The sequence below is a fragment of the Macrosteles quadrilineatus genome, unplaced genomic scaffold, assembly GCF_028750875.1.
Source record: "Macrosteles quadrilineatus isolate MER2022 unplaced genomic scaffold, UCM_ALF_1.0 Scaffold_2__2_contigs__length_208266976, whole genome shotgun sequence".
Lineage (NCBI taxonomy): Eukaryota > Metazoa > Arthropoda > Insecta > Hemiptera > Cicadellidae > Macrosteles > Macrosteles quadrilineatus.
The window spans coordinates 27,446,846-27,474,239 of NW_026542595.1; the positions used below are offsets into that span (position 1 = coordinate 27,446,846).

At 34.1% G+C, this 27,394-nt stretch overlaps 1 protein-coding gene across 8 annotated transcripts in view; it reads left to right on the forward strand.

Moving 5' to 3' along the window:
* LOC128986471 (uncharacterized) overlaps window positions 1–27,394 on the forward strand; it is a 210,040-nt gene that overhangs the window by 151,486 nt on the left and 31,160 nt on the right. For 5 of the 8 annotated variants that reach the window (XM_054406860.1, XM_054406861.1, XM_054406863.1 and 2 more), the window contains 10 exons: window positions 74–196; window positions 1,483–1,616; window positions 2,722–2,794; window positions 3,598–3,633; window positions 5,733–5,895; window positions 6,219–6,324; window positions 10,342–10,374; window positions 12,957–13,036; window positions 17,810–17,982; window positions 26,013–26,081. In XM_054406860.1, the coding sequence (XP_054262835.1) occupies window positions 74–196; window positions 1,483–1,616; window positions 2,722–2,794; window positions 3,598–3,633; window positions 5,733–5,895; window positions 6,219–6,324; window positions 10,342–10,374; window positions 12,957–13,036; window positions 17,810–17,982; window positions 26,013–26,081 (990 nt within the window). Of the gene's footprint in view, window positions 1–73; window positions 197–1,482; window positions 1,617–2,721; window positions 2,795–3,597; window positions 3,634–5,732; window positions 5,896–6,218; window positions 6,325–10,341; window positions 10,375–12,956; window positions 13,037–17,809; window positions 17,983–19,608; window positions 24,634–26,012; window positions 26,082–27,394 lie in introns of those variants that run through there. The other 3 variants (XM_054406862.1, XM_054406859.1, XM_054406865.1) reach the window with 3 other exon arrangements.

Here is a 27,394-nt window from a genome sequence, read left to right on the forward strand (position 1 = left end):
CATCAGTATCCTTTTGTGATCTTGTTCTGTTGAATTGATTTCTATTCAACAGAGTTTATTGTTTACTTTGTAGAAGGGCAGCTGCCTAGAGGAGCACACTATCTGGACCAAAACTCAACCAACATCACCGAAAATAGAAGCAGTTCTTCCCTTGACAAGAGATCAAGTCCCCCTTCAGTCCGGTCTAATGAAGTTTGTAAGTATCTTACTCCAGCAAAAAAAGTTAAAAAGTTAATTCGTATATCGTTTGAACATGTTCAGATCATTAACTAAACACATCAATGGGTAATTATTCATACCAGTAGAGCTTCTATGGTTGATCAAAAATACAGAATACAACATATTTTTATATAATATGTTGATCCCATTTACAATAAAAGTTATCAACCTCAAACTACTGCCTATATTGATGGATCTAAAGTTGAAGAGGTTTAAAATGGTACTTTGTGTAAATTAATAAAAGTAAGCTAGTAATCTCTGTAAATGATATTTTAAACCTGAAATTTTCGCAAACTTGGACTGATAAAAGACTTAACTGGCTGAATATGAATTTCCAAGACAAATATTCAAATATTTTTCAAATTTAACTATTTATTCATGAATTTTATGCAATACTTTTTTTTTTTTAACAAACTTTCCACACAAGAATTTAGTCCAGAAAACAGCTGTTTGAGCTTAATCAAATGGGGTTTCATTATGTACTGCTATATCCTACTGTAATGAGTTTTTACCAGACACCAACCAGCTGATTATATTTGGCAATGAGTGACAAAAAAAAACCTCTTATGCGTTGTGATTGTTAATCCTTTAGTCGGTGGGAATATACTGTATTTGGATTCGTACAGATTTTTTATTGTTAAGTTAGCATAGAGTAGTATGTCGTAAAATATCGTAAGTCACTCATCCAAAATGTGTTTACCATACTTGTATGGTAATCCCGCACTCGACTTTGTCTCACACGGAAACGACCACACTCGTCCGATAAACACATATTTTCAGGACTAGTAACGTAATATACTATTATATGTACAGTAGTATCATTGACTACACACAGTAATTTGTGAATGTTACAGTATGAAATTGAATTGCAATTGATTTTTTATACTGTCTAAATTATCAATGTCTTATCATTATTGTAACACTACCTGAGAAAATTTATTGACATATCTATTATTTTACAAACAAACCATCTTTTAAGAAAACTCCAAAAATGTTTGACCTGATACCATGCTTATATAAAAGTTCAGTAATAATATTTTTCACACCTTAAATATTTAGACAACAATTTTTAATTAGTGATTTAACTATCTTTTATATTGATACAATATAATTGTAATAACAAACATTATAGCCTACAATAATAACATCATGTCAGTTACAATATCCACCTTTTTAACTCAAAACTGTCCCAGTATACTGAATCTTAAGGTCTGGTCAAAATATTAGTGATGTATATTGTTATTATTTTTTTCTTTTTTGCAGTATATTCGACTCGACGAGAATACGAGAGTGAAAGTGAAGATAAGCGGCCAAAGAAAACTGTAGAAATAACTCCAAAGAAATATCAAGGCATTGGTCCAACAACCAAAGATGGAATCCCAATAGTCTTGAGATCAGTGAGTACAATATACAAATCTTTAATTTTTGGTTCTGTACCTTTTATAAAGTTGTTCATGAACCTTTGAAATGAAGGAGTAATAATTATGGTAGTTTTATCTATTCATCATTCTACAATATCAATCTGATTGGTGTAACTTTTTATTATCATAATTTGTCTCTTGCAAATTTATACAGAGCAATTGTAAAAGTTCTATGGTATTTAAGCTAAAAAAATTGATTGAAATTTACTTGTCTAGGTTAAGTATTTTTCAGAAAATTTATAATTTAAAATTTTCATAAAAATATCACATTAACTCATTTAAAATTCCCTTACAATCTCTTGTTGAGGCACAGTAAATATGGCCATGTGGAATCACATTTACTAATTAATTATATAATTTATTGTTTAGCAGCTCTATGAAAAAAGTGTTTTGCTAAAAATTTTGCGGTGAAAAGGGTCGGAAAAACAGTAGTCACTCAAACCTACTGTTGGGCTACTTTTATTGTACACATTGCATTTATTTTGTGTTACCGTACATTGTTAATTAAGCTTTGATTTGAAAAGTTACCAAACATGTTCGTGATTCAATACGTTCTGACATACTTGTCCAACATTGAAAATTTCTCAAACATTATTACAGCTATCTCGACTTTAATTTTAAACTTTATGACCAATGGCTATTGTTCTGAAAAAAAGTTTCAGTAACCACTCCTTGTAGATATTGTTTAAAACAGCCATACAGTACAACATAACATTAACATCCAATAATTGAGATTGACAGTTCATAACTAATTCATTCATCGGCTTGTTTCATGCTACCATAAAAAGGACTACTACTACAAGTTAGCTCAGGTAAACCTTGAAATTATAAACTTTTCATCTGATAAACTTACTAAGTGAGTTTGTTATCGTTCATAAAATTAATTCTCAAAAAGTCAGAACACTTCTACAATATACACTTAAGTTTTAAAGTAGTTTATCTATAAGTGAAATTTGTTTGCTAAAATTATGGTTTTATTTTTGATACTCGGGTAATATATACAATCTACTATAAAAGCTCCTTTAACAGTAAAATATTATTAACGCTAAACGCTACTAAACAACATGTTTTACCCTTTTAGGAGGTACAAGATGAAAACCAACACAAGTGGTACAAACGAATGTATGACTCCCTGCAGAGGGCCGAAAAAGACAGTAAGTATGATTTAATTCAGAGTATTAGTATATTACGTTACTAGCCCTGAAGATAGGTGTTTACCGGACGAGTGTGGTCGATCCCGTGGAAGACGAATTCAAATGCGGGATTACCATACGAGCCCGATAAACACATTTGGACAAGTGACGTACGATATTTTACGCCATACTACTCTAAGATAACTTAACAATACAAATCTGTACAAATCCTTATTTCCACCGACTAAAGGAATAACAATCACTACTCATAAGAGGTTATGTTTTTGTACTCATTGCAGTACAGTAGTATGTAATGAATGAAACCCCATTTGATTAAGCTGGCAGCAAACAGCTGTTTCTTGACTAAATAATTGCGTGGAAAGTTCGTTAAAAAAGTGTAGTGTGGCGTAAAGTATCTTACATGGAATATCTTTCAAATGACTATCAAATCAATACAAGTTTATATTTGTTAGGAGAAAGGAGATTTATCTGGACATTTATACGGTACATATTTTGATTGATAATATATGTATTGAAATTCTAGCACTATTGAGCTTAGGTCTATGTAATAGACTACTTCACTGCAGGAGCTAACTGGTATTACATTGTCATCTCTTGATAAGAAATATTCTAACTAATGAAGGCACCACATTGAATAAATTAGCTCCTTATTTAAAAAAGATGAATAGTTTGTTTATCTTCTATGGTTATCTTGTTGGATCGGATTTTTAGCCTAAGATACATTAAAAGAAAACACCACTTTTCTAAGTTTGTCCAATACTAGAATTGCTTATGTTTACCTTATTATTTATGTTTTCTTTCAGAGGAGTATGTTACTGTTCGATACAAAACTCGCAGAGGTGACTAGATTAAAATCTATTACTCTTTCACAGACCTAACAAAGGGTGGCTTTAACAATGCTAAAGCTTAAGAGGTGGCTGGATACATTTTTGCATTTTTGCAGAAGTTTGCTCTCATATCTTTTTTTTATTATAATTCTAATTTTATCATACTCATGCTAATACATTTTTAACTGCATACTCCATCTCTTTATTTAATTGTTTTGCATTTTTAATAATAGGTTCAAGTCTAGTCATAACCAATTTATTTTTTAACAACTTAATCTTATAATGATAGTCTCTACAGTTTCTCTGGGACATTTTTATAATCAACGAGAAGGTGAAATATTAGGTTTTTGTTTTTAATTTTAATCAGAGTGAGGTTGATTCATTCAAATTGAAACTATGGCTTAACTTCGTGATAGAGCTTATTTTTCTTATATTTTAGTTTGTATAAGGTTTTGAAATATGGTGGTTTGTTTTGTAACAAAAATCTTACTATCTTACGATCTTACTAAACTTGTATTCATTAACGCTTATTTCTAGGAGACCTATTATTAATTTTTATTACACTATATAAAAAATATATACCTAATACCTGTTGGAATAGACACCCATAGGTTCAGAGCTATATAGCTGGGATGTTGGTTGGTTTTAGTACTCTCTTAGTATTTTTAGGTTACCAGTTCAGAGTCTAAAAAAGTCATTATATATTTGAAGGTTCAGAACTGGACCTTTCAAAAATTATCTTTGGTAAAGAAACGAATACATAGTTGCTATGAAGCTACATTCTCCATCCAACCTTTCATTCATAAACCCCATTGGGGACAGGCTATGCATTTTTTGATCAAGTGATTAAGTGGAAAATCCTTTTAGTAGGTAACATTTAGTAACATATAATTTCTTACTGCACCTAACTTTATTTTATTTACTTACTGGCTCTAGGGCAACGTTTCTCCAAAAAAGCTCTTTGCATTGGTAAAAAAACTATAGGTAAAATTTTTATGTAAGCATGAACTTGTATTTTTTAACATAAACAATTTATAAAAGAAATGTGTCACAATTACTTATTTCTATTCATTTTACACATAAATACTGGTAGTATAATATTTTCCTCTAAATTTAATTTCAATTAGATAAGATTTCTACTGCCGAGACCACAGGGTGCATATTTTAAGGCGGAGATGGCTGAAGGATGAGTTACATGAATGATATGTGTGAAGGATGAGTTAAATGAATGAGATGAGTGAAGGATGAGTTAAATGAATGATATGAGTGAAGGGTGAGTTAAATGAATGAGATGAGGGAAGGACGCGAGCAAAATGAATAGTATGAGGGAAGGATGAGTTAAATTAATATGATGAGTGAAGGATGAGTTAAATTAATGAGATGAATGAATTATGAGTTAACTGAATGGTATGAGGGAAGGATGAGTTAAATTAATAAGATGAGTGAAGGATGAGTTAAATTAATGAGATGAATCAAGGAAACGTTAAATTAAGGAGATGAATGAAGGATGAGTTACATGAATGAGATGAGTGAAGGATGAGTTAAATGAATGATATGAGTGAAGGGTGAGTTAAATGAATGAGATGAGGGAAGGACGCGAGCAAAATGAATAGTATGAGGGAAGGATGAGTTAAATTAATATGATGAGTGAAGGATGAGTTAAATTAATGAGATGAATGAATTATGAGTTAACTGAATGGTATGAGGGAAGGATGAGTTAAATTAATAAGATGAGTGAAGGATGAGTTAAATTAATGAGATGAATCAAGGAAACGTTAAATTAAGGAGATGAATGAAGGATGAGTTAAATGAATGAGATTAGTTTATCTGATTTAGATCAGCTGGTTCTATAGCCAGGACCAATTCATTATTAAAAGATAATTCACCAAGAATAGCTGGGTACAGTTTCGAACATAGCTTTCAAGTTTAAAAATACATTTTGTATAGCTTTTACATACAAATTAAGATTTGACACCTCCTCTAATTTTAGTAGGATGCAAACCAGGGGTTCCTTGTAACCCACTGGCATTATTTCACATAAATATTTTTGTAAAATCAGCAACAGTATTTTTATAACAGAATTTTTATCCTCACAGTCTTTGCTATTGCAGGCAGGTATCCGTACACAAACTCCGCAGGATATTTGTCAGAACCGGAGCCTCTAGGGGGCTACGACAGTGATATCGCAAGTGCCAAGTACGCAACTCTCGATCGCCGGCGAATACGCAACCGGGATAACGATTTCACGACAAGTACCATGCCCAGAACGAACAAGTAAGATAACTGACATATCAAAAGTAAAGTATAATCATTTAGTCACTAAGACAAGTACAAATTTTCATTTAACTGCAAAAAAGAGAAGATGCAAGGTTTAAATAAGGGTAAAATAATGGAAATTGCAATACTAATTTAAATAAACAAGATGACTAAAATGAATAATTAAGAAAGCCAATTCTAAAGGAGAGGTATTGTAAAAATTTCTTAAAATAAGAATAAGATTGTTAAAACAGTTTTTAATTACTTTCCATTTTAGCCTTCTAATTAGTAGCATTTGTACAATAGAAATTGTTAACATCAATCAATTATTTTCATCTCAGATACAATGCAGTGAAGCATGCAGTTGATGTTTACAAAAACCAGCCAGGGCGAATTGAAGACTATGAACCAGGCCACTCGTCCATTGCTGATAAAGAAGCAAAACAGGTAATCGGCTCTTGCTTAAATCTATTTATTTATTTTAGTGAGATTTTAAGTACTTTATATCAAATTTTTTGGGAAAATCCATGTTAAAAGTCATATTATTATTCATAGAATGTTTGTATTAACATTTGATAAACACAACATTTAAAATTATTTCTCACATTATAATATTATATTTTCCATGAATTTAGTTTACATAACAATAAACAAAACAATACTTTCTCCATATACTATAGTATAGGGGGAGAAAGTAAAAATGATTGGATCAATAGTAAATTTACTACTGAATAGAGTCTACCAAATTTTTTGTTATATCTGTACATAAAAAGTGACATGATCAAGATCAGTTTGGATGAAAAAATCAAACATACAAAAATGTAGTTTTCTTTTGTTATCATCAACAATCAAACAGGCAACCTTTAGATATAAGAGGTAGATGTACGTATTTAATTAACCATTCTTATTTTTACTTATTTTACTGCATTTTCAAACTAATTCTGGGTAAGCTGTGCTTGTGTTATACAGTTTAACGGTTTAGTCCTGAGAGAAGTCAGTAGCTTGATGATAATATAAGACTGGAACCATCTGTACTGATCATTGGGCAATCTATACTTATAAAAGTCAAATACCACTCACTCACTGATACCTTTATCTCAAAAACTACAAGCCATAACAATTCAGGAATTGGCATGGAGGTGCAAATCAACCGTAGGTGTGTATTAAGAAGCATTTTTAAGAAATGCCATCAGGACTCTGTCCCAGTGCCTTTTAACGTTTCCATGTTATCCTTATAGAGAAAAGATTTGTTTACATTTGAACACATGAATACTTTTGAATCTGCACTATTAACTAATAGGGAATGGCTGGTTATATTTTATTACATAAAATGCAAATATTTACATTATTTTTGTGGCTTGAAAAATTGTTTTACTGCATGCCAGATTTTTAATAGTTAAATGAATAAAAAAATCAAGAAGTGTAGGCCCTACTCAGGTTGAGCATTTAACTTTTTAATTCAAATTTTCGTGAGCGAAGCCATGACGGTCCGGACTAAAAGAAACACCTGATCATTATCATTATCATTATCAATTGAGATGGGGACCCCACCTACGGTGTGTTTTTTAACCCAAATATGAGCGAAGGATGAGTGTAGAATGGAGTGTGATGATCTGTGTAGCTTTGTTACTGACTAAGTACAACTTTTTCATAAGTCAGGACCATTTATTAAAAGCCCAGTGGGGACAGCTGGGTACAGATTCAACCCATCAAAATCTTAGTAGTAGTTCAACTACAGAACATCTGCACCTATCACCCATCGCAAACTCATCTATCATCTATATTCTATATTAAAGAACGTCTAGTCATGTCCACATTTTAATTAAATGACTATAAAGTCAAGGTTTAAGTTTTGAGTTATAGATTTTGAACCATTAGGCTACTATTTTAGCGAATTTCCCATATAGGGAATAAGCTATTACCGTAGTACTCATGGTAAGACCTGGACCCGGGACTGATTTACTTTTTCGTTTTGAGGTCCCTAGAGGCCAAAAACACCATCCGTTCAAATTCATACATATATATTTATATATGTGTCCGTTAGCGCGATAACTCAAACAAAACTCATCCGATTTTGATGAAATTTGGTACAAATGTGTAAACCTAGGTTTATTTAAACAAGTTCGCGAACCAGCATGATCGGACTATGGGGACAGGTGTTTATGGGGGGTTTTATGAAGTGAAAATTGGTTTTCCCATTTTTAACCCTAAAAACTTAAAATTTAACATTTTCTTTCCAAACCATTTTGTAGAGCTTAAAAAAACAAATAATTTAGTATGTTGAAGCGTTATTATGCACCTAATGGTTACGGATAAAATTCCAAAAAACTGTAAATTTAAAATTCCCATGTTATTCTTAAGGAGAATAAGTAAACTGTTGTAGTTTGCTTGTTTATGAACATATTTTGATCAAATTTGGAAAATGCATTCATTTCATTCTAAACTATTAACATTTTACAAAAAAAATACATTTTTACCCTCCCTGTTGCATCAAACCTAAGTACTCGTTAAATTAATGTTATTTAAATTGGGAATAAATGTGATATTTTTAAGGAGACATTTTTGTGTAAATCCAATCAAGCAAATGGAAATTCGCTTAGTCTGCAGGTTTGCTGCGGCAGGGGTATTTAAGTAATTATACTGTACTTCAATTTGGAGGTGATTTTCATAACACAGGTTATTTAAATGATCCAAAATATCCCACTTAAAATAAAACTGGTTAAGACATGCTTCAGACGAAACACACTAAAAACCAAACATAAAATATATGCACACACACACAACTCGTAATGTGAACCTCATACTTACACACAGTTTGATATCTGAAAGTTTCTTGCCTTGAGATGATGGCTAATTGAGGTAGGCTCTGCATTCCAATGTTATCTCGCAAGCCCACTGTAGTGAACAATGATAAGAGGCACTAATACAACTCACATGAAGCCATCTAGGTCTGTAAGTACCTTCCACTTGAGTTATCTAAAAGGCATCTGCTTCTCATAATGTGACACACTTACACTGAAACGCAAGCTTATATTTAGTTGCGTATAGTTGCCCTGCTCTGTGTTTTAGCGAATTTCCCATATAGGGAATAATCTATTTACTTTAACATGAAAGTATTAGCATGGATAAAACATACTCCCTCAGTATATTTGCCATCCGTATGGAACAGCTGAAGCCAATTTTATTGTTAGTTCTGTACGTTGTACTATAGAGGTTGTATTTTGTTTACAATTTGTTTCTTGTTATTTCAGTCATTTAAAACCTCATTTAACCAAATTAACTGATATAATCATAAACAATAACTGGTCTCCTAGTTATACAACCAAATAGTACAGCACAAATCATGAAAATAGCCCTAAATTAATGAAACAAAATTTTGTCTACCCAAGCGATCAGGGTGGACGTACATGAACTAGACACGAAAAACAAGCTTTAAAATTTACAATGGGATGAGGAGTCTACTTGTGTTGTTTAGTCTATGGTATTAGTTTAGTGCTCAATATTTTATTGGTATTATATCTGATCTTAAATTTTCAGAGTGGTTTTCTTAAATGAATCATGAGACTTGAAACACTCAAAAATTGATTTTACGTACCGGTAGTGTTAATAAATAGTAAAACCCCTCTGCTTTCATACTAATGTTTTTATTGTTATGGGATTTTTTTACAGAATCAGATGTTTTTAATCAAGTTATATTATTTTATTTTAAAGTAATACAGTCAAGTTTGTGGTCCTCGCCATAGACTCTTCTAATACCATCAGGGGCCCATTTCATAATAAAGTACAAACTAATATTATTAGTAAATCAGCTGATCGCCCAATGCAAATCTAATGGAAATTACAAGTTACAAGTTGTAACTTGTAACTTGTAGTTTATTATGAAATGGGCCCCAGGTCGCAGTAAGACAAAAGAGGCCACACCACTGTCCCAGCAACCCGAAACAGCTGTTGCGCACTGATTTATAACGGAGCACATAGACAAAGTTGATGTTTACACTTTTGCTATTTCTGTTATTACTATGGCAATATGCATGCCATTGCGACGTTGCTACACACCAACCTTGTATTAGAGGAAGATACGTCGTCATTTAAGGCCTTTTACCAAATAAATATATATATATATGCATATAACACAAAATGAAGCTTAGATTGTTTAGATTTGCAATATGTGTATGAACAAATTTTCCAAGGACTCTGCCCCACAGGCTGATTCCCAAAGGGCTACTACACCTTACATGCTTCCAATGTTTAAATAAATTATTGATTTAATTGAACATACCCGGAACATTAATATTTTACACTCTTACCTACCTACTTACTTAAAAGCTACCCAAAAAGTGCACCGCCTTGACTGAGATTTTCATTACGTGTGTCTGTCTGATTGGTTATCAGACACATTCACCCCATTAGTGGCATGTGAGGAAATTTATCTTCAGTTTGTAATGATTATTTTCATTTTTTCAGTGGTGGGATGAAGTGATGGACATTTTTGACGGGGTAAGTTACAGTACTACTACTATTGAGTTTATGAAACTAAGGTGAATGGTTCAGAAAAATAAACCTATAATGGTAACGAATGTTTCTCAGTATAATAATACTAAAGAAAAACTTTTACTGTAATGCTTAAGCCAGTTGGTTGAACAACCCTGGTTTTCATGTTTATAAGAACTAATGGGAAATGGGGAAAAACTAACAAACTAAACTAAATAGGTACTCCATTTGCAACAAATCAACACTTATTGTGTGATTTGGCTTTAGACATCACCATCTCATTGATAAATTGATTGATTGAATTGAAATTTCAACGATGTTTAGATAGGTTAGTCCTAGAACCAAAGATTTAGTCACACTCAGTGATCGATTTGCATATAGTGTTTCATATATCCAAACAGTCTTTTATATGTCACACTCTAAACAGACCCATCATAATGTAACAGGTCTGCTGCTGGGATTTTTCAGCACACTTTTCAAACCATGGTTTTGTATCAATGGATTGTTGTGGAAATTTCAATGAGCAGAGTGAATTTTTAAACATATTATAATCCCTAAGAATAGCTTGCCAAACACTGATCTTGTTTACTAAAAAATCTATTACAAACGGATAACTTATAGTTTACTTGTTCTGGTTTAATTTTTTTTAGACTTTTCTGATTTTAAATGCAATCTTCAACAAGTTTAAAAAATGTACAAGTCATAATGTAGAATGTTTGTAGTATGAAGTAATAATGACCTTTCTTTTTAAAATACGAGGCATGTTTTTTAAGTAAGTACCGTTTTTAAATTTCTCCTTTCCAGCACTGCGATTGGCATTTTGGACATTTGCTCTGTATGTGTGCATCTACTGGCAAGCCCTAGCCAGAAATTCAACAACAATCGGCCGTGTTTACATCCGGTTTCGAGCATTCAAAATGGTGCCGCCAATTGGGACTGCCGCCGACTAGCAAGTGCACGCTGCAATTTGATTTTTAAGTGCTAAAGGCTTCAAGCCATTGAAATTTATTGACAGATTAGTTAAGTGTTTGGTGAGAACATTATTAGTGACGGAATGGTATGCAAGTGGGTAAGGGCATCTAAATATGGCCCCACCAACGTCCATCATGAGCAACGCACTAGGTGGCGGCACTGTCCCCAGTACCCAGTGTGTTGCTCATCATGAACGTTGGTGGGACCTCACTAATCGGTCGATAAATTTCAATGGCTTTCACACCTATATCACTTAAAAATCGAATTACAGCGCACACTTCCTAGTCGGCGGCAGTCTCAATTGGCGGCACCATTTTGAATGCTCGAAACCGGATGTAAACACGGCCGATTTTTGTTGAATTTCCGGCTAGGGCTTGCCAATAGATGCACATATTCAGCTCAAATGTCCAAAATGCCAATCGCAGCGCTGGAACGGAGAGATTGAAAACGGTACTTACTTAAAAAACATGCCTCGTATATTAAAAAACAAACCACAATCACCCAAGGAGACATATTGTTTGCATTGGTGCTGCTGGGGGTAGTAAAAGCTGTATAAGTGATATCCCAGCCATCTTAGTCACCTGAGTGTTCCTAGACTTAGTATGCATCTAGCTACAGAAGCGTACACATCACACATCATGGTATCTCGTAATTTATCTGCAGTGTAGTGTCAAAATTAGCTCTGTCATTGCAAATCCTGCCAGTTGTGAAATGTGCTCTGTGATCTGTTTTTTTGTTGTTTACAAAAAGGAGTGATGTGTGAGACAGTGGAGCATCAACTTAAAAAATATCCGAATGAATATTCACAATCAGGACCAGTGTTAGGTCTAGTCTAGTAGCTGTTGAATTGGTAGGGAAATTAATAACAGTGAAATCTATGAAAATCATAGTTTTTTTTATATTATATAAAACTCATGATGACTATGTCAGTATATTTTACATAACTATAGCAAAACCATAAAACTTTTACTGACAAAGTATTGTAACAAATGTATTTTGCTTCCTGAAATAAACATGATTTTGATTTGATTTGATTTGATTTCATAGAAAATCTTCCCCAAATTTCACAGAGTTTGGTTCATGAAATTGATGACACAGGTTTGGCTACCAGAAATGTTATGCTTCAAGGGTCCAATATCTTAATTGATGATCACAGAAACAGAGACTCGCTGCAGAACTGACTTTCCTGAAAGACTACGACTAAAGTGGAAACCAAGTTTTAAGCCATGATTTTAAGCCAATGCATAATTTCTCACCCAGACCTCACTCATTATTCCTTTGCTGTAAATCACAAACCTTTGATAATTTCAAATTGGCGTGTAAATCTTATTTGCAAATAAAAATATGATCAGAGAGCTCACCTTACAAATGGTGGTACATTGCAATGACAGCACTCATTTTAATACTCCATTGCAGTAAAAGTACAAGAGATATGACGATATTCACGCTCCTGTAGCTCTATGCTCATTGAGTATAGGAAGTAGGAACACTAAGGTACTAAGATGGCGGCGATAGCACCGCCCCAAGTGGCACCAATGTGAAAAGTCTGCTACTACATTACATGGTCTTCCGGAAAGTCCGCTTTATAGCACTTTAGCATAGAATAATTGTTTCAGCAATTTGAACAGACGCAGAAAAGTTCTCCTCGAACTCACACACCAGCCACTACTGGCACAAGCAAGCCTTTCATGACTTAGTAAGTAGCTTTGCACCTAACACTTAATGCATGACTAATCCGTAATACCTTCAGTATCCAATAGTCAATGGTAATACTGTAGATAGATGAACATTGACATAGAATTAACAGTATAACATAGTCTGATAAATATAGCAACAGTGTAAAAAACCTCTTAGAAAATTACACTTTCCCTATTAAAAAAAATAAAATAAAAAAAATTAACTAAGATGTTTGAAGATATGTTTGAATTACGGAGTTTTACAGATTTTGGGAGAGATAAGAAACAGTTCAAACTTCTGTAGGTGAGGTTTTCTAGCTGCCCAACCTGTGTCCCAAAATACCCAATATATCTAGCTGCCCAATATGCTGTGCATTTACGGTAATACAAAGGGCATACAGAAGGGCACGCTCAAGGCGTTTTCTAGCAGCCGAATTCTGCATGGAAAACTCAACATTTATTTAAAAAGTTGTTTTACTTACAAAAAGAAAAAGTGTCACTACAATAGAACTTGACTTAGCTATATCTTATCTTATACATATATCGCTAAAATTGTATAACATTGAAAACCTCTCCCAAAAAAAATATCTAATGGTATAGGTCCCATACCCTTTGGTATAGGTCCCATACCCTTTCTAGTCAGTATCATTAACCATACCAGCTCACTGCCATACAAGCTATTTGGGATGATCTGCTAACATTATACTGTGGGTATCGTAAAAACTTGTTGACCATGTAGTTTCATGCAACACCTTAATAGATCTGACAAGTGATGGTCCTTGCTAATTATCACAAGTGGGTTTGGATGCAGGGAAAGGGCAATGGAGTGATTTACTTATTTTCTTGAGGAAAATTTAACATTTAACTTAAAAACAGGTTCTGGTAGTTCGTATCAATAGTTTTATTATCTGTTAATTGGCAGAAAATTACTACTCACAAATGCATTACATCTACTAGTGAAGTGGTGTGTATGGTTAATGAACACATATTGCTAAAACTATCAAGTTTCCTTGACTTTTGGCAAAGATTGTAAATTTTGGTCGATCACAAATCTGAAGAGTCATTGGCATTGTAAAATTCATACCCCAACATAAATAATATTGTATGATTTTGAATATAAATTGTATATAAAAGTTTTTATATTTTCCCACCGAAATAATAAAAAAACACACTAAAATAACATGTTATGCTGATGTATTTCCCTCAATTACACCCACCAGTTTAATTGATTGCTGAACTGATTACTGATATTTGTAGTAAACCAAGATGCAAGATAAGTATTAAACTGCATTTCTAGTCTCAAAGAGGTCACCTTAAATGCTCTGATATTGATTGCTAAAATAATTAACCCTCAAAATTTGCACAGAATTATTTCGGAAATATACACCGTGTCCCAAAAAGAATGGATCAAATCTACAGCTTAATATACGTGTTATTGAGGGTCGTAGGAAAGTCAAGTATGGCTTATTTTAAAGCTGGCATCTTTACGTTTTTTTTAGTATGATTCAACAAAAATCAGCTGTTCATTGTTGTGAGCACGCCTGAATTTTCAAAACATAAACAAACCTCACAGTTGCATTATGGATGTGCAGTTAAAAGCACAGTGCCTCGAGTGGTTCATTGAGACTAAATCAGTGGTTAAAGTACAAAGAAGATTTCGGACTGTATACAATGTAAATCCACCATCCAGAAACATTATCCAGCGATGGTACAGGCAGTTTAAGGATTCTGGAAACATCGGCCACGAAAAAGGTCAACGGTACGGTAGGCCCTTATTTCTTTCATGAGCAAACAGTTACTGGAAACGTGTACCTCGACATGTTGGAGAACTATATGCCTATCCTCAATTAGAGGCTTTCCAACCAAACGTGATATTCCAGCAAGATGGTTCTCCTCCGCACTGGACATTATTATTTTTTTGTGAGGGAGTCACTGGATGAAACCTTCCCAGACAGTTGGATTGGTCGTAGCGGTCCCATACGGTGGCCTCCTAGATCTCCAGACATTACGCCTTGTGATTTTTTTGTATGGGGATTTGTGAAAGATCAAGTGTATAACTTGTCGATCTCAAACTTAGATGAACTTAAACCAAAGATAAGGGAAGCCTTTGGAAAAATATCCAATGAAATGTGACACAATGTGTGGTCTGAGCTTGAACACCGCTTTGTCTTTCTCTGAGCGAACAACGGAGAATATGTAGAGGTTAGGCGGTGAAATCATGTTAGGAAAAACTTAGAATGTTAAGAAATAAAATGTATATAAAGTTAACTTTTTATCTTTAAGAATAAAGTGTTCATGTCAGTTTACTTTTGATCCATTCTTTTTGGGACACCCGGTATTTAAAAAATCGTAGTGAAAAAACATAGTCATGCTAAAGACTGGTAATTTGAAATATTACGGTTTTACTTTTAACATACTATTTTAAGCGCTAATCACTCAAAATTGGGGTTTCTTCTGATGTTTGGGTAGGCCTACTGTAGGCTTAGCAATATTAACAAAATCATCAGCAATGTGACAGTAAAGAAAGGTTATTATACATCATTTTGCAGCTTATTTGATGAGGAAGTTTTTGATTATTATTTTATGTCTTCAGCGGAACTTTTACAACCTAGAATAATAAGGTTTTTAATATTTATCAAGTTTTATTCCTCGTTAAAAACGTTCAACTTTTAAGGGGAGCACGCTGTGAGTTAGGCCACAATGCTAATTATATGGGGTAACAAGCTTCTATATCGGTACCAATATCTCAAAAAATATATGAGGTATTGATCTGAAATTTTTTTTGATGCTCCTATACATATGAAACAGTATAACCATGCAAAATAATTAATTTATGGCAAATAGTTAGAAAAATATATTATTTAAAAAATTTTATATACATTTTTTTATTATTTTTTTATGAAAATAAAAATATTTATACCATTTATAATGAAGATAATATTACATAGTTGCATCATTCTACTCAACAATCTAGCAGAAACAACTGGTGAAAATTTCAAGTCTCTACTCATGACGGTTTCCATAGAAACGGTACCTAAACACTAAAAAACAGAAGTTTCGGGAAATTGAACTTAAACACGAACACGAATAGGCCTACTGTCACTAGTGCACTAGAAAACCTCCTGGCAAGAATTCAACACAGAGACTGTCTTCTAGTTTCCTTTTTGTTAACCTTCTTCTTATTCTTTGCTTTTTATTTTCTTCCTAAACTTCTCTGTCAGCTTTTTTTATTCTGATTTGGTAAATTTTTGTAAGCCTAAACTATATAATAATAGTAAACTTTCCTGGTTTGATTCCTACCCGTTCCAAAACATTTGCCTTAGCAATTTATTTCCTCTAAACTTGTGTTTCCCAAACTTTCTAATCATAGGCATTTTGATGAAAAACTAGGCCTAATTTACTTGAAAGTAACGACAAAACTCTAAACTAAACACCAAATGAATAAAATCCTAACAACAACAACAATCAACAATCACTGGGATAGACGACAGATGTAATTTGATGTAAACATTAGGTAAACAAACAAAGTAGAAGGCCAGCAGATAATCTGTAAATATTCAGTGCTACCTACAGCACAAATGAAATACTCCTTGGTGTTTACTAGTTATACTATATACTAAATTTACTTAGATAGATGGTTACTATTTGTGTGAAAACAATGAGCATCTCAGGAGAGCACGCTAGTAGGCCTAGCGCCAAACATGTGTAAACATTATTTAATTGTTTTATTTAGCTGAAAATATACAAGTTATGTATATAGTGTTATATATTTTCTTAAACAGCATAAAACGGGCAATAAGTTTAAAGCATTTTCAAAAAATCAATTTTTTTTACCCATCTCACGGCATGCTCCCCTTAAGATGACACTTAAGTGGAATCTCATTCAACACCGCAATGTTTATGTATTATTCTTATTGTGAATTTTGTGAGGATTTCAAAAATGACATTTATTTTAACATTACATGTATTTCTCCCATAGTTGTATAGGCTTTTTCATAAAAAAAACTACCATTACCTATTCTTAAATAATCTTAATTTATCTCTTATTCCCTTACCGTTTGAGTTGGGAACCTCAAATAGGCATCATTCAATCACCATTATGATGTAGTTTTTGAAGGGTAATTTTATTCAACACTTATGACCAGACATACACTGCATTACTTGCTCTCTTTAGTCATAAATTCCACAACATTTAAAAATTTACTTTAAAAAAAGAATTAACAACATTTTATTTCTTTAAATATGAGGCTTGACCTTAGACCTTATATTAAACTCTTCAAAGAGTTCCTGTTATGGCCAAGCAAGCTAGTTCATGAGGCAAGTGTTGTCTTCTCTACTTTATCCACTATTATACTCTTGCTCTTTCCCACCTTTATAGAACTATTATTTTTCCCATAGTTGTCATAAACGTCATGAAGGAAAATCTATGCACTCCTGCCAAGTAACAATCAAGTAGTGTGAATTACCCGGGACTAGACTAGGGCGTCAGCCACTATTGAGATCCATTGCCAGTGCCCAGTGGACAAATTAGTATGTAGGAAAGTGTTATGACACAGAACATGTGTATTATTGCCTTAAGGAGATCTTAAACAGCCGTAAATATTTGCACAGTGAGGCTGGAACCAACTAGAATAGTAGAGGATGAAGTCAAGAACACGGCATTGGTCGCAGATTTATATTAGCTCACTTGGCTCTGGCTGGGAGAGTTTGAAGGAGACCTTAATTTAATAACAACCCTTGTATGAGCAATAATCATAAGCATCAAAGGTCAATCAAGTGTTGTTGTATGACAGTGCCTTGAAGGAATCAGGCTACGAGAGTGACTCGACTCTGGTGTTCAAACGCAGAGACGAGACTCAGCAACAGCTGTCTCCCGCAGAACAGAAACAAGCGTACAAAGTGATACAAAAGGGCGGGGACGTTCCCCTGCACGGGCTGCGCAAACCTGTGCCTGAAAAGCCCAAAGGTAAGTGGCCTAATGATTCATTAAATAGTTGTATTCCAATATTTTACATTATATTACGTTACATTTTATTATATTTATTTGATACCCGCATTTCAGCAAAAACATTATTTACAGTTAGTGAGCATCTCCAAAAGATGTTGGACTGATTTATTAGAGTGGAAGTCATCTAACCATCTTGGAAACAGTTGAATACAGGGTTTTCTACAGTTCATTGAAAACGGTTATTTTTATAGTTTTCAGGTTGGTACACACAAGCTAAGCAAGTAGAAGCAAGAAAAAAGTTAGCTTTAACTTTTTAAGTACCAGAAGCATTTTCTAATTTGTAATGTTTGTTGTACAGTTAATTATTTAAACTGTAGGTATAAAAACTTGCTGTAGACAGACTAGGCCTATATAGATAGCAAGAGTGGTTATAGAGAGAAAATATGTTTTTGTTAATGAGATATAAAAATCAGACATTTAAGGAAAATTTACTCCAGAGTTTATATGTGGTATAAAGTTCACATAATACAACAACAAAAAACGATAGTTTTGTCAAAATATTTTTACACAATACTTTTTTTCAGACAACACTTGTTGTCAAAATATTTATTGCGTACACAGACTTATTTTTAAGTGTATAATAGCAATGTAATCATGATATCTTTTATGTGGATTGTTAGTTTGCATCTGCATATTTCCCTTATTTGTGAACATCACCTTTATTTTGGTAAATTATACAATATACATTATAAATATATTTTAGAATAATTTTTGATGTCAAGAATATATATATTTTGGAGTCAAAGAATTTTAAGTGTTCAAATGTTTTTATTAATTTACAAATGCTTACATAAAAAATTGACAGTAATTGTTGTAAAATAAATAATTTCAATATTTATTATAGAAATACCTCCGATTGCAAATAAAAGGTTTTATTTACTCTCTAGAGCCCCTTGATATATATTTTATAAGTAAGTTTCAAGGTTGTCATATTACCAGTACTGGTACCTGCAAACATAACGACTCAAGTAAGTTTGAGGTTTTACTGATAAAATCAACTAGTGAAGCAGCACGTTATTCTACATTGTTTGAACTGTGTTCAAATTGACCAGCATGAGTGTGTGCTGAGCATGACCCCACTGAAACAGCATGGAGCAGTGTTCACATGCCTATATTGTGTTGCACTGAATATGTAGTTTCATTAGAACTTATTTTAACTAGCAATATTATGTGAGCCTTTATGGTAACGAACTGCTGACAGCTCTTAGCTTATTACTTAAGTTATGCTGCTATGATTTGTTTATAAGTAACTAGTGATGTTTATCAGTAATTTTCATGCATGGTGTAGGTTGAGTAATAAATAATACACATCTTATTACATTGATGATATAAAATTAGTTGACATTGATCAGGTTAACAAGTCCCGCCCCATTAAATTACACGTCAAGTAGACTAAAGCATGTAAGAAGGTGACGGGATGGTTTTGGGGAAGTAGCACAAAAATGAAGGCACAAGATTGGAGGGCACAGAGAAGAATAATTTAATAATTCAAGAAGAAAAAAATAAAAGGATGTTTTCACCTGACACCTTAACCACACTTGCGCACTATGAATCACAGATTTCTCTAATCAAGTCTGTTTTACTGTTTCTATCAAGGGCCTGACGACTCAGATCTTGAATACTTCCCTATCTCTCCTCATCTTACCAGGATAAGGATTCACAAGAATAAACAAGTAATCAAGCCTGTCAATGAAGTAATTTGCTATCCAATAACATCAATCACAGTTGATAACCCACCTCCAGTGTTTTCAACTTATAAAAGATCTGCCAAGACCAGCTCAAATTTACTTTCTTCTTCAGAATCTTTTGCTGCAAGACCTCCTTCGCCCCCAAAACGAAGGTCATCTCACAATAGCTCGACACTCAGGCTTTATTCTAAAATGTCTATATCACCATCTCCCAAAAAAGCTCGTCTCTCTCGATCAGCATCAAGTGGAGTAGAAGTGGATTCGAATGTACAGTACTTGAAAGATCGAATCTCATCAAAATTAGGAGTTGGTATTGACAGCAAAGTTAATAAGCAAAAGAAAAAAGATCAAATTATATCTGATACAAAAGTTGAAAAAGGAAACCGAGTAATACTAAGAACAGGTTCACTCAGTCCCACAGTAAAAACAACTGTAATAGCTGCTCCTGCCAGTGAGACAAAAGTAACTCGAAAAACCTCAATAGAAAGGAAATCATCAGTTGCCCCACGGTCTAGAATAGATCAAGATGTAACAGCTCGCCTTGCTAAATCAACTGAACTCCGATCACCTGGGGAAGTCAAGAAAGTTTTAAAACAGCGAGAAGTGAAAGAACGCTCTTCTACATCTAAAAGTCTACCTCCTGGTACAGTAGTTAAAAGCTCAACAACACTTTACAGTTCATCCTCACGAGGCTTAAGGAAACCAAAGGAAGATAAGCAACTAAAAGTAACAGTAGCAATATCAGCAAAAGGGAGAGAACTTTTATCTTCATCAGTGTCTTCCTCATCTGGTTTAAAAGATGATCTAAAACTGCATAAAAAGACTGAAGCAGACAATACAAGTTCAACAATAACTTCACCGTCATCAGCAGCAGCAACTGTGGCTAGTACTTCTGTTGGTTCTCAGCCAATCACCTCTTTGTCACCAACAGGTTCAAAAAGCCCAAGACCACTCTCACAATCAGATAGTGACAAAAGGCCGAGCTCTCGAAGCACAGGTCAAAACTCTCCTGTTGCTAGAGATATAAAGTCACCTGTTGGGAAAATAACCACCTTACCGACAGTTGTGGTATCACCTGTCCCATCTAGTGATCCAATAAAGAAAATAAAAAAGGCTGATAGTTCACCAGAAGTTCCAAAGAAAAAGAAGGATAAAATTGGATCCGCTTCGGTTTCAAAATCTCCTCTTTTAAGAAACGGGTCAAACAAAAAGTCTACCAAAGACAACGATAGTGATAATAACGGAAAGAAGAAGTCAAAAAAATCTAAAGATGGAGATAGTCCACCTAGTTCAAAGAAGTTAACAAAAAAAAGTAGTACAAAGAAGAGTCGTGAGAAGAATAATGTGAAAAGAATATCTGAAAATCCATCTGAGAGTGATCCTTCAACGGGCTGCAAAGACCGTCTTGTAGTAGTTCCTGTTGGACAGATATCTTCTTCAGAGTTTCCAGATGTAAATATCACATCAATGCCAGGCAAGGGTTTCTTTCAAAATCTGTTACTCAGAAATCTTCCATCTCCAACTCCTTCAAATGTAAGTACTTTGCAAAGAAACACTTCAGTTTTAGAACGTGCTAAGAAGTTTTACAGGAGTAACGAACATTCTAGTTTGCCATATAGATCAGAACCATCATTAAGATTAATTAATGTTTATTTGAGTCAAAAGAAACCAGTAAGTGAATCAAAATTCCGGAGCCTAGATAGAGAAATCACAAGTAACAGATCATCAAGATCTCAAAGCCCGTTATTTAATAGAAGCAGAAGATATGAGTTTTTAGAGAAGATTGATAAATTTGATCGTATAAATAATGTATGGGATAGGTCAAATGGATATTATTCCCCCTTAGAATATCGAAGTAGGAGCCCAGAGCTTTATAAAGAACGTAGTTCAAGTGAACCACCGCGAACATCACCAACCCAGCAAAATGAACCACAAGAAGACATTTATGAAGGCATTAATAATGCACACTGGGATTATGAGAACATGTCCCCAACACACAGTAGATCTCCTTCTTGTAGACGAATCCGAAGCACTAGAAGTGCCATAAAGACTATTGAGAGTATTGGTGGTCTGAAAAGGAAAGGGGTTAGAACAAAGAGTCTGAGTGAGGCAGATTCCAAACGATCTTTTCCACAAGTTCAGACTCAGAGTACAAGCTCTTTAAATTTAGCTCATCTGACAGATCACCACGATTACCAAACTTATGTAATGGAACTATTACACTCTACAAAAAAGTCTGATAGATTTAAAGAGCTACATAAGTTTTATGCAAGCTTGGAGAGAATGGGTGAACTAGAAAGGACTACCTCAAACACTGATCTTCGCCCAAGGAAAAAAGGGGAGGAAGTAATTGATTACGATAGATGGAAACAGCTCAGAACCAAAGAAAGAGCCGAAGAAGAGTTGCGAAACATATATGAAAAACTAAAAGAAGATCAAAAAGAAAAAGATTTGCTCTTCCAGCCAAAAGATAGTGAAAGTATTAAATGGAAAGGAGATATAGGTTTAAGAAGTAAAGAAAAATCTGTGGAAGATTTAAGGCATCGGTTTCAAAAAATGGCATATGAGGATTCGGACATTGAACTTTGCAAAAGAAAAGCCCTTAATGCAACAAAAGATACTTATAAACCACTCTGGAGAGGATCTTCAGTAGTTAATCTTGCTAATACTCTTGTCCATAGAACAAAAAGAAATAGAAGTGCTTCTGAAGTAGACCAAACCGTATCAAGTACTCATCGAGCTACAAGCAATCAAGTCAGTCGATCAATCGGTAGTAGATTGTGGAGTAGTTTATCTATGGAACAGGTGAATGCATTAAAGAATCAACTAAGTGAAATATATTCCACAGTGTCTAGTTTGAAAAGAGATAGAATAAATAGAATGTTACAAGGAAAATCTCATGACAGAAATTGTGAGATAGTTATACATCCTAAAGAAAATTGTAGAGCGGAACTACCTGAAAAGCTTCAAGTGAGATGCAATTCCCTACTGACCAAGGAACAACTTTATTCCCCCTTAAACCAAAGGAGAGAAGCCCAGAGAAAAGAATGCAAGAAAGCAGATTCCATCAGTTCAATTCCCAATTGGAAGGATAGTAGAGATTCTTCCTCTTTATCAGGTGATAGTTCACACTCTCAGTCATCTCTTGGTAAGCCTTTGTCAGAGAGTGAGAAGAAAAAATTATCAATGACTCTAAGTCAAGAAGTAAAAAATAGGGTTACAAAGAGATGCACAGATGAAAAAAAGAAAAAACGCAGAGTTTCTTCCTCTATCGTGATTCCTAGAGAAACAATGGGTGCTGTTGCTGCTATTAAAGGATCCAAGCAAACTGTGAGAACAAAAAGTCCTTCAGCTTCAGATATTTCTCCTAGGACTTGCTATTCTATTGAAATGTCAGAAGAAGGATCCTTCACTAAACAAACTTCATCTCTTATTGATCACGATAAAAGGGATTTTTTATTAGTACTCACTCCTAAAGATGATAATTTGCATGAGGTAAGGAAAGTTGTAGATAATTGGGCAGAAAGTAAACCACAGAAACAAGATGACAAAGTTGTGGCCAGATTGGTACAAACAACATCCAACAGTGAAACAGACAGTGGAAGTTCTGATGCAAGTACAGTTATTCACTTAGGGAGTCGAGAAGATGTACAAAAGAAAGTAAATTATTTTGAAAAGAAAACAGGGAAAGACAATGATCTTTTTGATGGTAGAGTGTCAAGAAGTGTGGGAGACATGAGATCTTTTCACCAAGAAATTAAACATAGAGCAAAAAGTGCTCCAAGCACATTTACAACAGACAAATCTAAATCTAATCTTGCCCTTTCACAGTCATTTTCTGATATAAAAGAACTTTTTGGAGAGAAGAGAGCATCCGAATATGCTACAACTCAGCTGAGGAAATTAAAGCACCCAAAAACCTTTGACATATGCCGTGTAAAATTGTCTGAAAGAAATAGCCAAGGGGTAGACTCAGGATTGCACAGTAGTGAAGAGAGCCTTCCAATCAGATCAAGAAGCATCTCACCAGATCCGATGAAATATTATAGAGCGTACCTCAGTATGGTAAAAGCTGGTGATGTTAGAAAGTTGCGAGACAAATTTGAAAGTCTCGATGATTTGTATACTATTACTGACGAAGAAAACTTAAATGAGCCTTGTCCTCCACCTAAGAGATATCAAAGTGACCCTGACTTAACTCGTGAGTTTTTTGCTCGTAAGGAACCAATTATATGCAAAACAATAGTTAGGGGTCAAGAAGTGGGAGATGTGAAATGGCTGAAGAAGAGATATGAGCACAATCCTCATAGGGGTCGATCTAAAATTCCAAGAGTGGTTTCACCAGTTCCACTAAAATCAGATAACCGTTTTATGCCACATATCAACGTAATTAGTAAATTGGCAACTCTTCAACAGCAAAGATCACAGCCTACTCCGCCAGCTAGACCTGATCCCTGTGTTTTTAGAACTGGAGAGGTGGACAGATTGCGCCATCAGTTTGAAGCTCAGCAAGAACTTTCTTTGCTTGGACAGATGTATACGTCAACACCCGATGTCAGGGAACTACGAGATATTGCACCTTACTTGGAATGTAACTGGGTAGCACACCAGTATCCAAAACCTAGATCTCTTTCGTCACCAGAAACACAACGATCCCCCATTTGCTCTCCAAAAACTCGTTCAGCTTCTTCTTCTCCTATAAGAAGACAAACTGCTTCAATTTTAAAACATCAGCAGAAGAAGCAAAATGTTTTTAGTAACCAGCACTTTGACCCGAGCATCCATCGACCATTGTACAGATACCAGCCTCCCTCACCATCGGTGGACACTAGCTACCACTACCGACCATGGACTAGAGACCCCTACTGGTGGTGGAGACATTGGTGGTACCCTTCCACTAAACCTACCGTCACCTTCAAAGGTGCTTATTCATTATTTTCACTTATTTACGTATATAACTGATCAAGAAATTTATCTCATATATAACGAACAATGTATGGCAAATAAAAATGTACCAATAAGAATATTGATACTATGAGAAGCAATATAATTTTTTCCATAATAGGAACTTACAAAGCTATTTATGTTTTTAACGAAAATAGAATAGAAACATGATTATGCTACTTTAACCAATCTTGTCCTAAATTATCAGTTTTTTCCAGCTTATTGGCTAACCAGTTAATAGGATGCTGAATTCCTAAATATTATATACAAGTATATAGTAAATTCTATATCTTTTAGAACATGTTTTACTTATTTTAAAATTTAGAATAATTTACAAAATACACCTACATACTTAATGAATTAAAATAACCTGATTTTCTAAAAAAAACTTACCTACATAAATGATCTAAGAGAACTTTTTGCACATTTTCCTCATAAATTTGATTGTCAAATAAAAATTTGTCTGTAAAGAATTATTTTATATGCCATACGTACTTTGGATCAGTTGTACTTGATAACTGCTGTTACTGACTGTGATTATAGCTTAAATGTTAAATATTTTCATGCAGCATGATTATGCACAATTCTGGGTGGACAGTTTCAAATATGTTTTTCTTTGCGGTAACCTTGCAGCTCACTTCTTTAATAGGTTAATAATACTAATTCAAATCATCTTTATTTCTTCTTATATGTACATAATGTATAATTAAGTGCCAGCTTATTTTTTTTATAGTGAGGTGTAAAATGCAGTTACGCACACCCTCGGTCCTTGAGGGTAGCGTCGGACTCACACCAACCATCCAATCTCTGGCATACCCACTAAAAGCACCCCCCTTCACTGAGTAGTGGGAGGTCCCCCCCCCCACCACACTATCACATCGTGGTTATTCATATACTAAACCTAAAAAAATAAAACCATCCGTAGCTAGCTGTATGTTCAGAAAAAAATCATCTATAGAAATGGGCTTTTCTGTCAAAATAGTGTTGGACAAAAATTTGTAGTGTTATTCATATCTTTTATTTATTTGGGAATCAGCTTTAAAACCCTTACGCCTGACTATGAGAGCTTAGTTTTGAATATTTCCAGATTTTTTTTTGGTAAAACTATGTTATTTTTGTTTCTTGTATTGTGTGTGTAGGTTTCACAAATTTACTTACTACCCCAGAGTAATAAAACAAAATTCTGTTTTATTACTCTGAGGTACTACACAAATAAGTAACAAAAATTGGAAAACCCAGCTTAAGAAAACAGAATAACTATCCAAAGTTTGTTTTGATGTTGTTGATGTCCACCCAGTAGTGTGTCTCGCTCTGTGTTGTAGCCAATGAATGTTGCATTGTTGCATGCTTGTCTAGAGCCTGTGAGAGGTCGTGTCCCTGCTGCCCCCACCCCCCTCCGCAGCTACTCTGCTCAGCAAAGACCTGGTAAGTTCAACCTGGTTGTTATACCTCTTGAAGGCTATTGTTGCTGATAAACCCCCTACAGTGTAATTGTTGTGAAACTTTTTAAATCCTTATGTATTATGTTTGTTTCTACAATTGTCTGAACTCCGAGTCACACAGGCGTAGGCATAGAAATTTTCCTGCTTTTGACTAAACAAATATAGGCCTAATATTGAGCCCATACACGATCAGTAAAACTCTTGAGTGAAACTAAATACTCGGTCTCGTCTAGAGTAAAACTCTTTTTAATACAATATAATGTAAATCTGAAGTAATGCCATCCTTTTAAATTATTGTAGGTGCAATTGGCAAGGTTTTTTCGCTCTTCTGAAAATTTTGCTTCTTGTCACTTAGGCAGTGTTGTTTCTTAGGTTGTTATTTTCAATGAATATAAAGGGTGTACAAAAATTCATGGATCGTGGGGTTAAATATTTTTGAAATATTTCAAATAGAGCTAAAAAACTTTGCACAAAGTTACTGGACATAAAAATTTATTGTATCACATATTCAGTGATCCGCTACTTCCTCAGGGGGACGGTCCGCTAGGAGTCAGAAGAAAATCTTAAATGTTATAAATGGTCTCTGTTAGTAAAATACAATGGCGCAAACCAGAACTCAAATGGTCTTAGAGTCCAAAATGACAGTTATTTAAAGATGCATCATTGAATTTGCAATGTTATCAAACGCTACCCTTATGGCAACCGTTAGAAGTTGTAAGAAAATCATAAACGTATGCATAGGTCGATATGACATCAAATTAAAGGGCTTTATTAGTAGAATACAATGCTGCAAATTTGAGCTCAAAAGAACATTTGAGTTACTTTTAGCAGGATTCTACTGACCCTGAAGAAGTAGCGAATTACTGAGTATGTGATAAAATATATTTTTATGTCCAATAACTTTTTGCAAAGTTTTGTAGCTTTACTTTAAAAATATTTAACCTACCCAGGACTTTTTGGACACCCTGTATGAATGAATTTTGGAACAGATAGTGCTTTTGACCTTTGGGGACATTAAAACGAAAAAATTAATCAGTCCCGGGTCCAGGTCTTACCATGAGACCTAAGGTAATAGCTTATTCCCTGTATGGGAAATTCGCTAAAACGTATGTAGGTAGCGAATTGAAAATATAGATTTCTATCCAAGTATAGAATAAATTGTGCTGGAACCGTAGAAGAAATAGAAACAGTGTATGGTGCTGGTTAACATCAAATCAATTATGTTATACTGTTAGTTGTTAATCTACTGAAATCTTTATAAAGTGTTTTAAATTATGAACCACATTCTTAATTTGT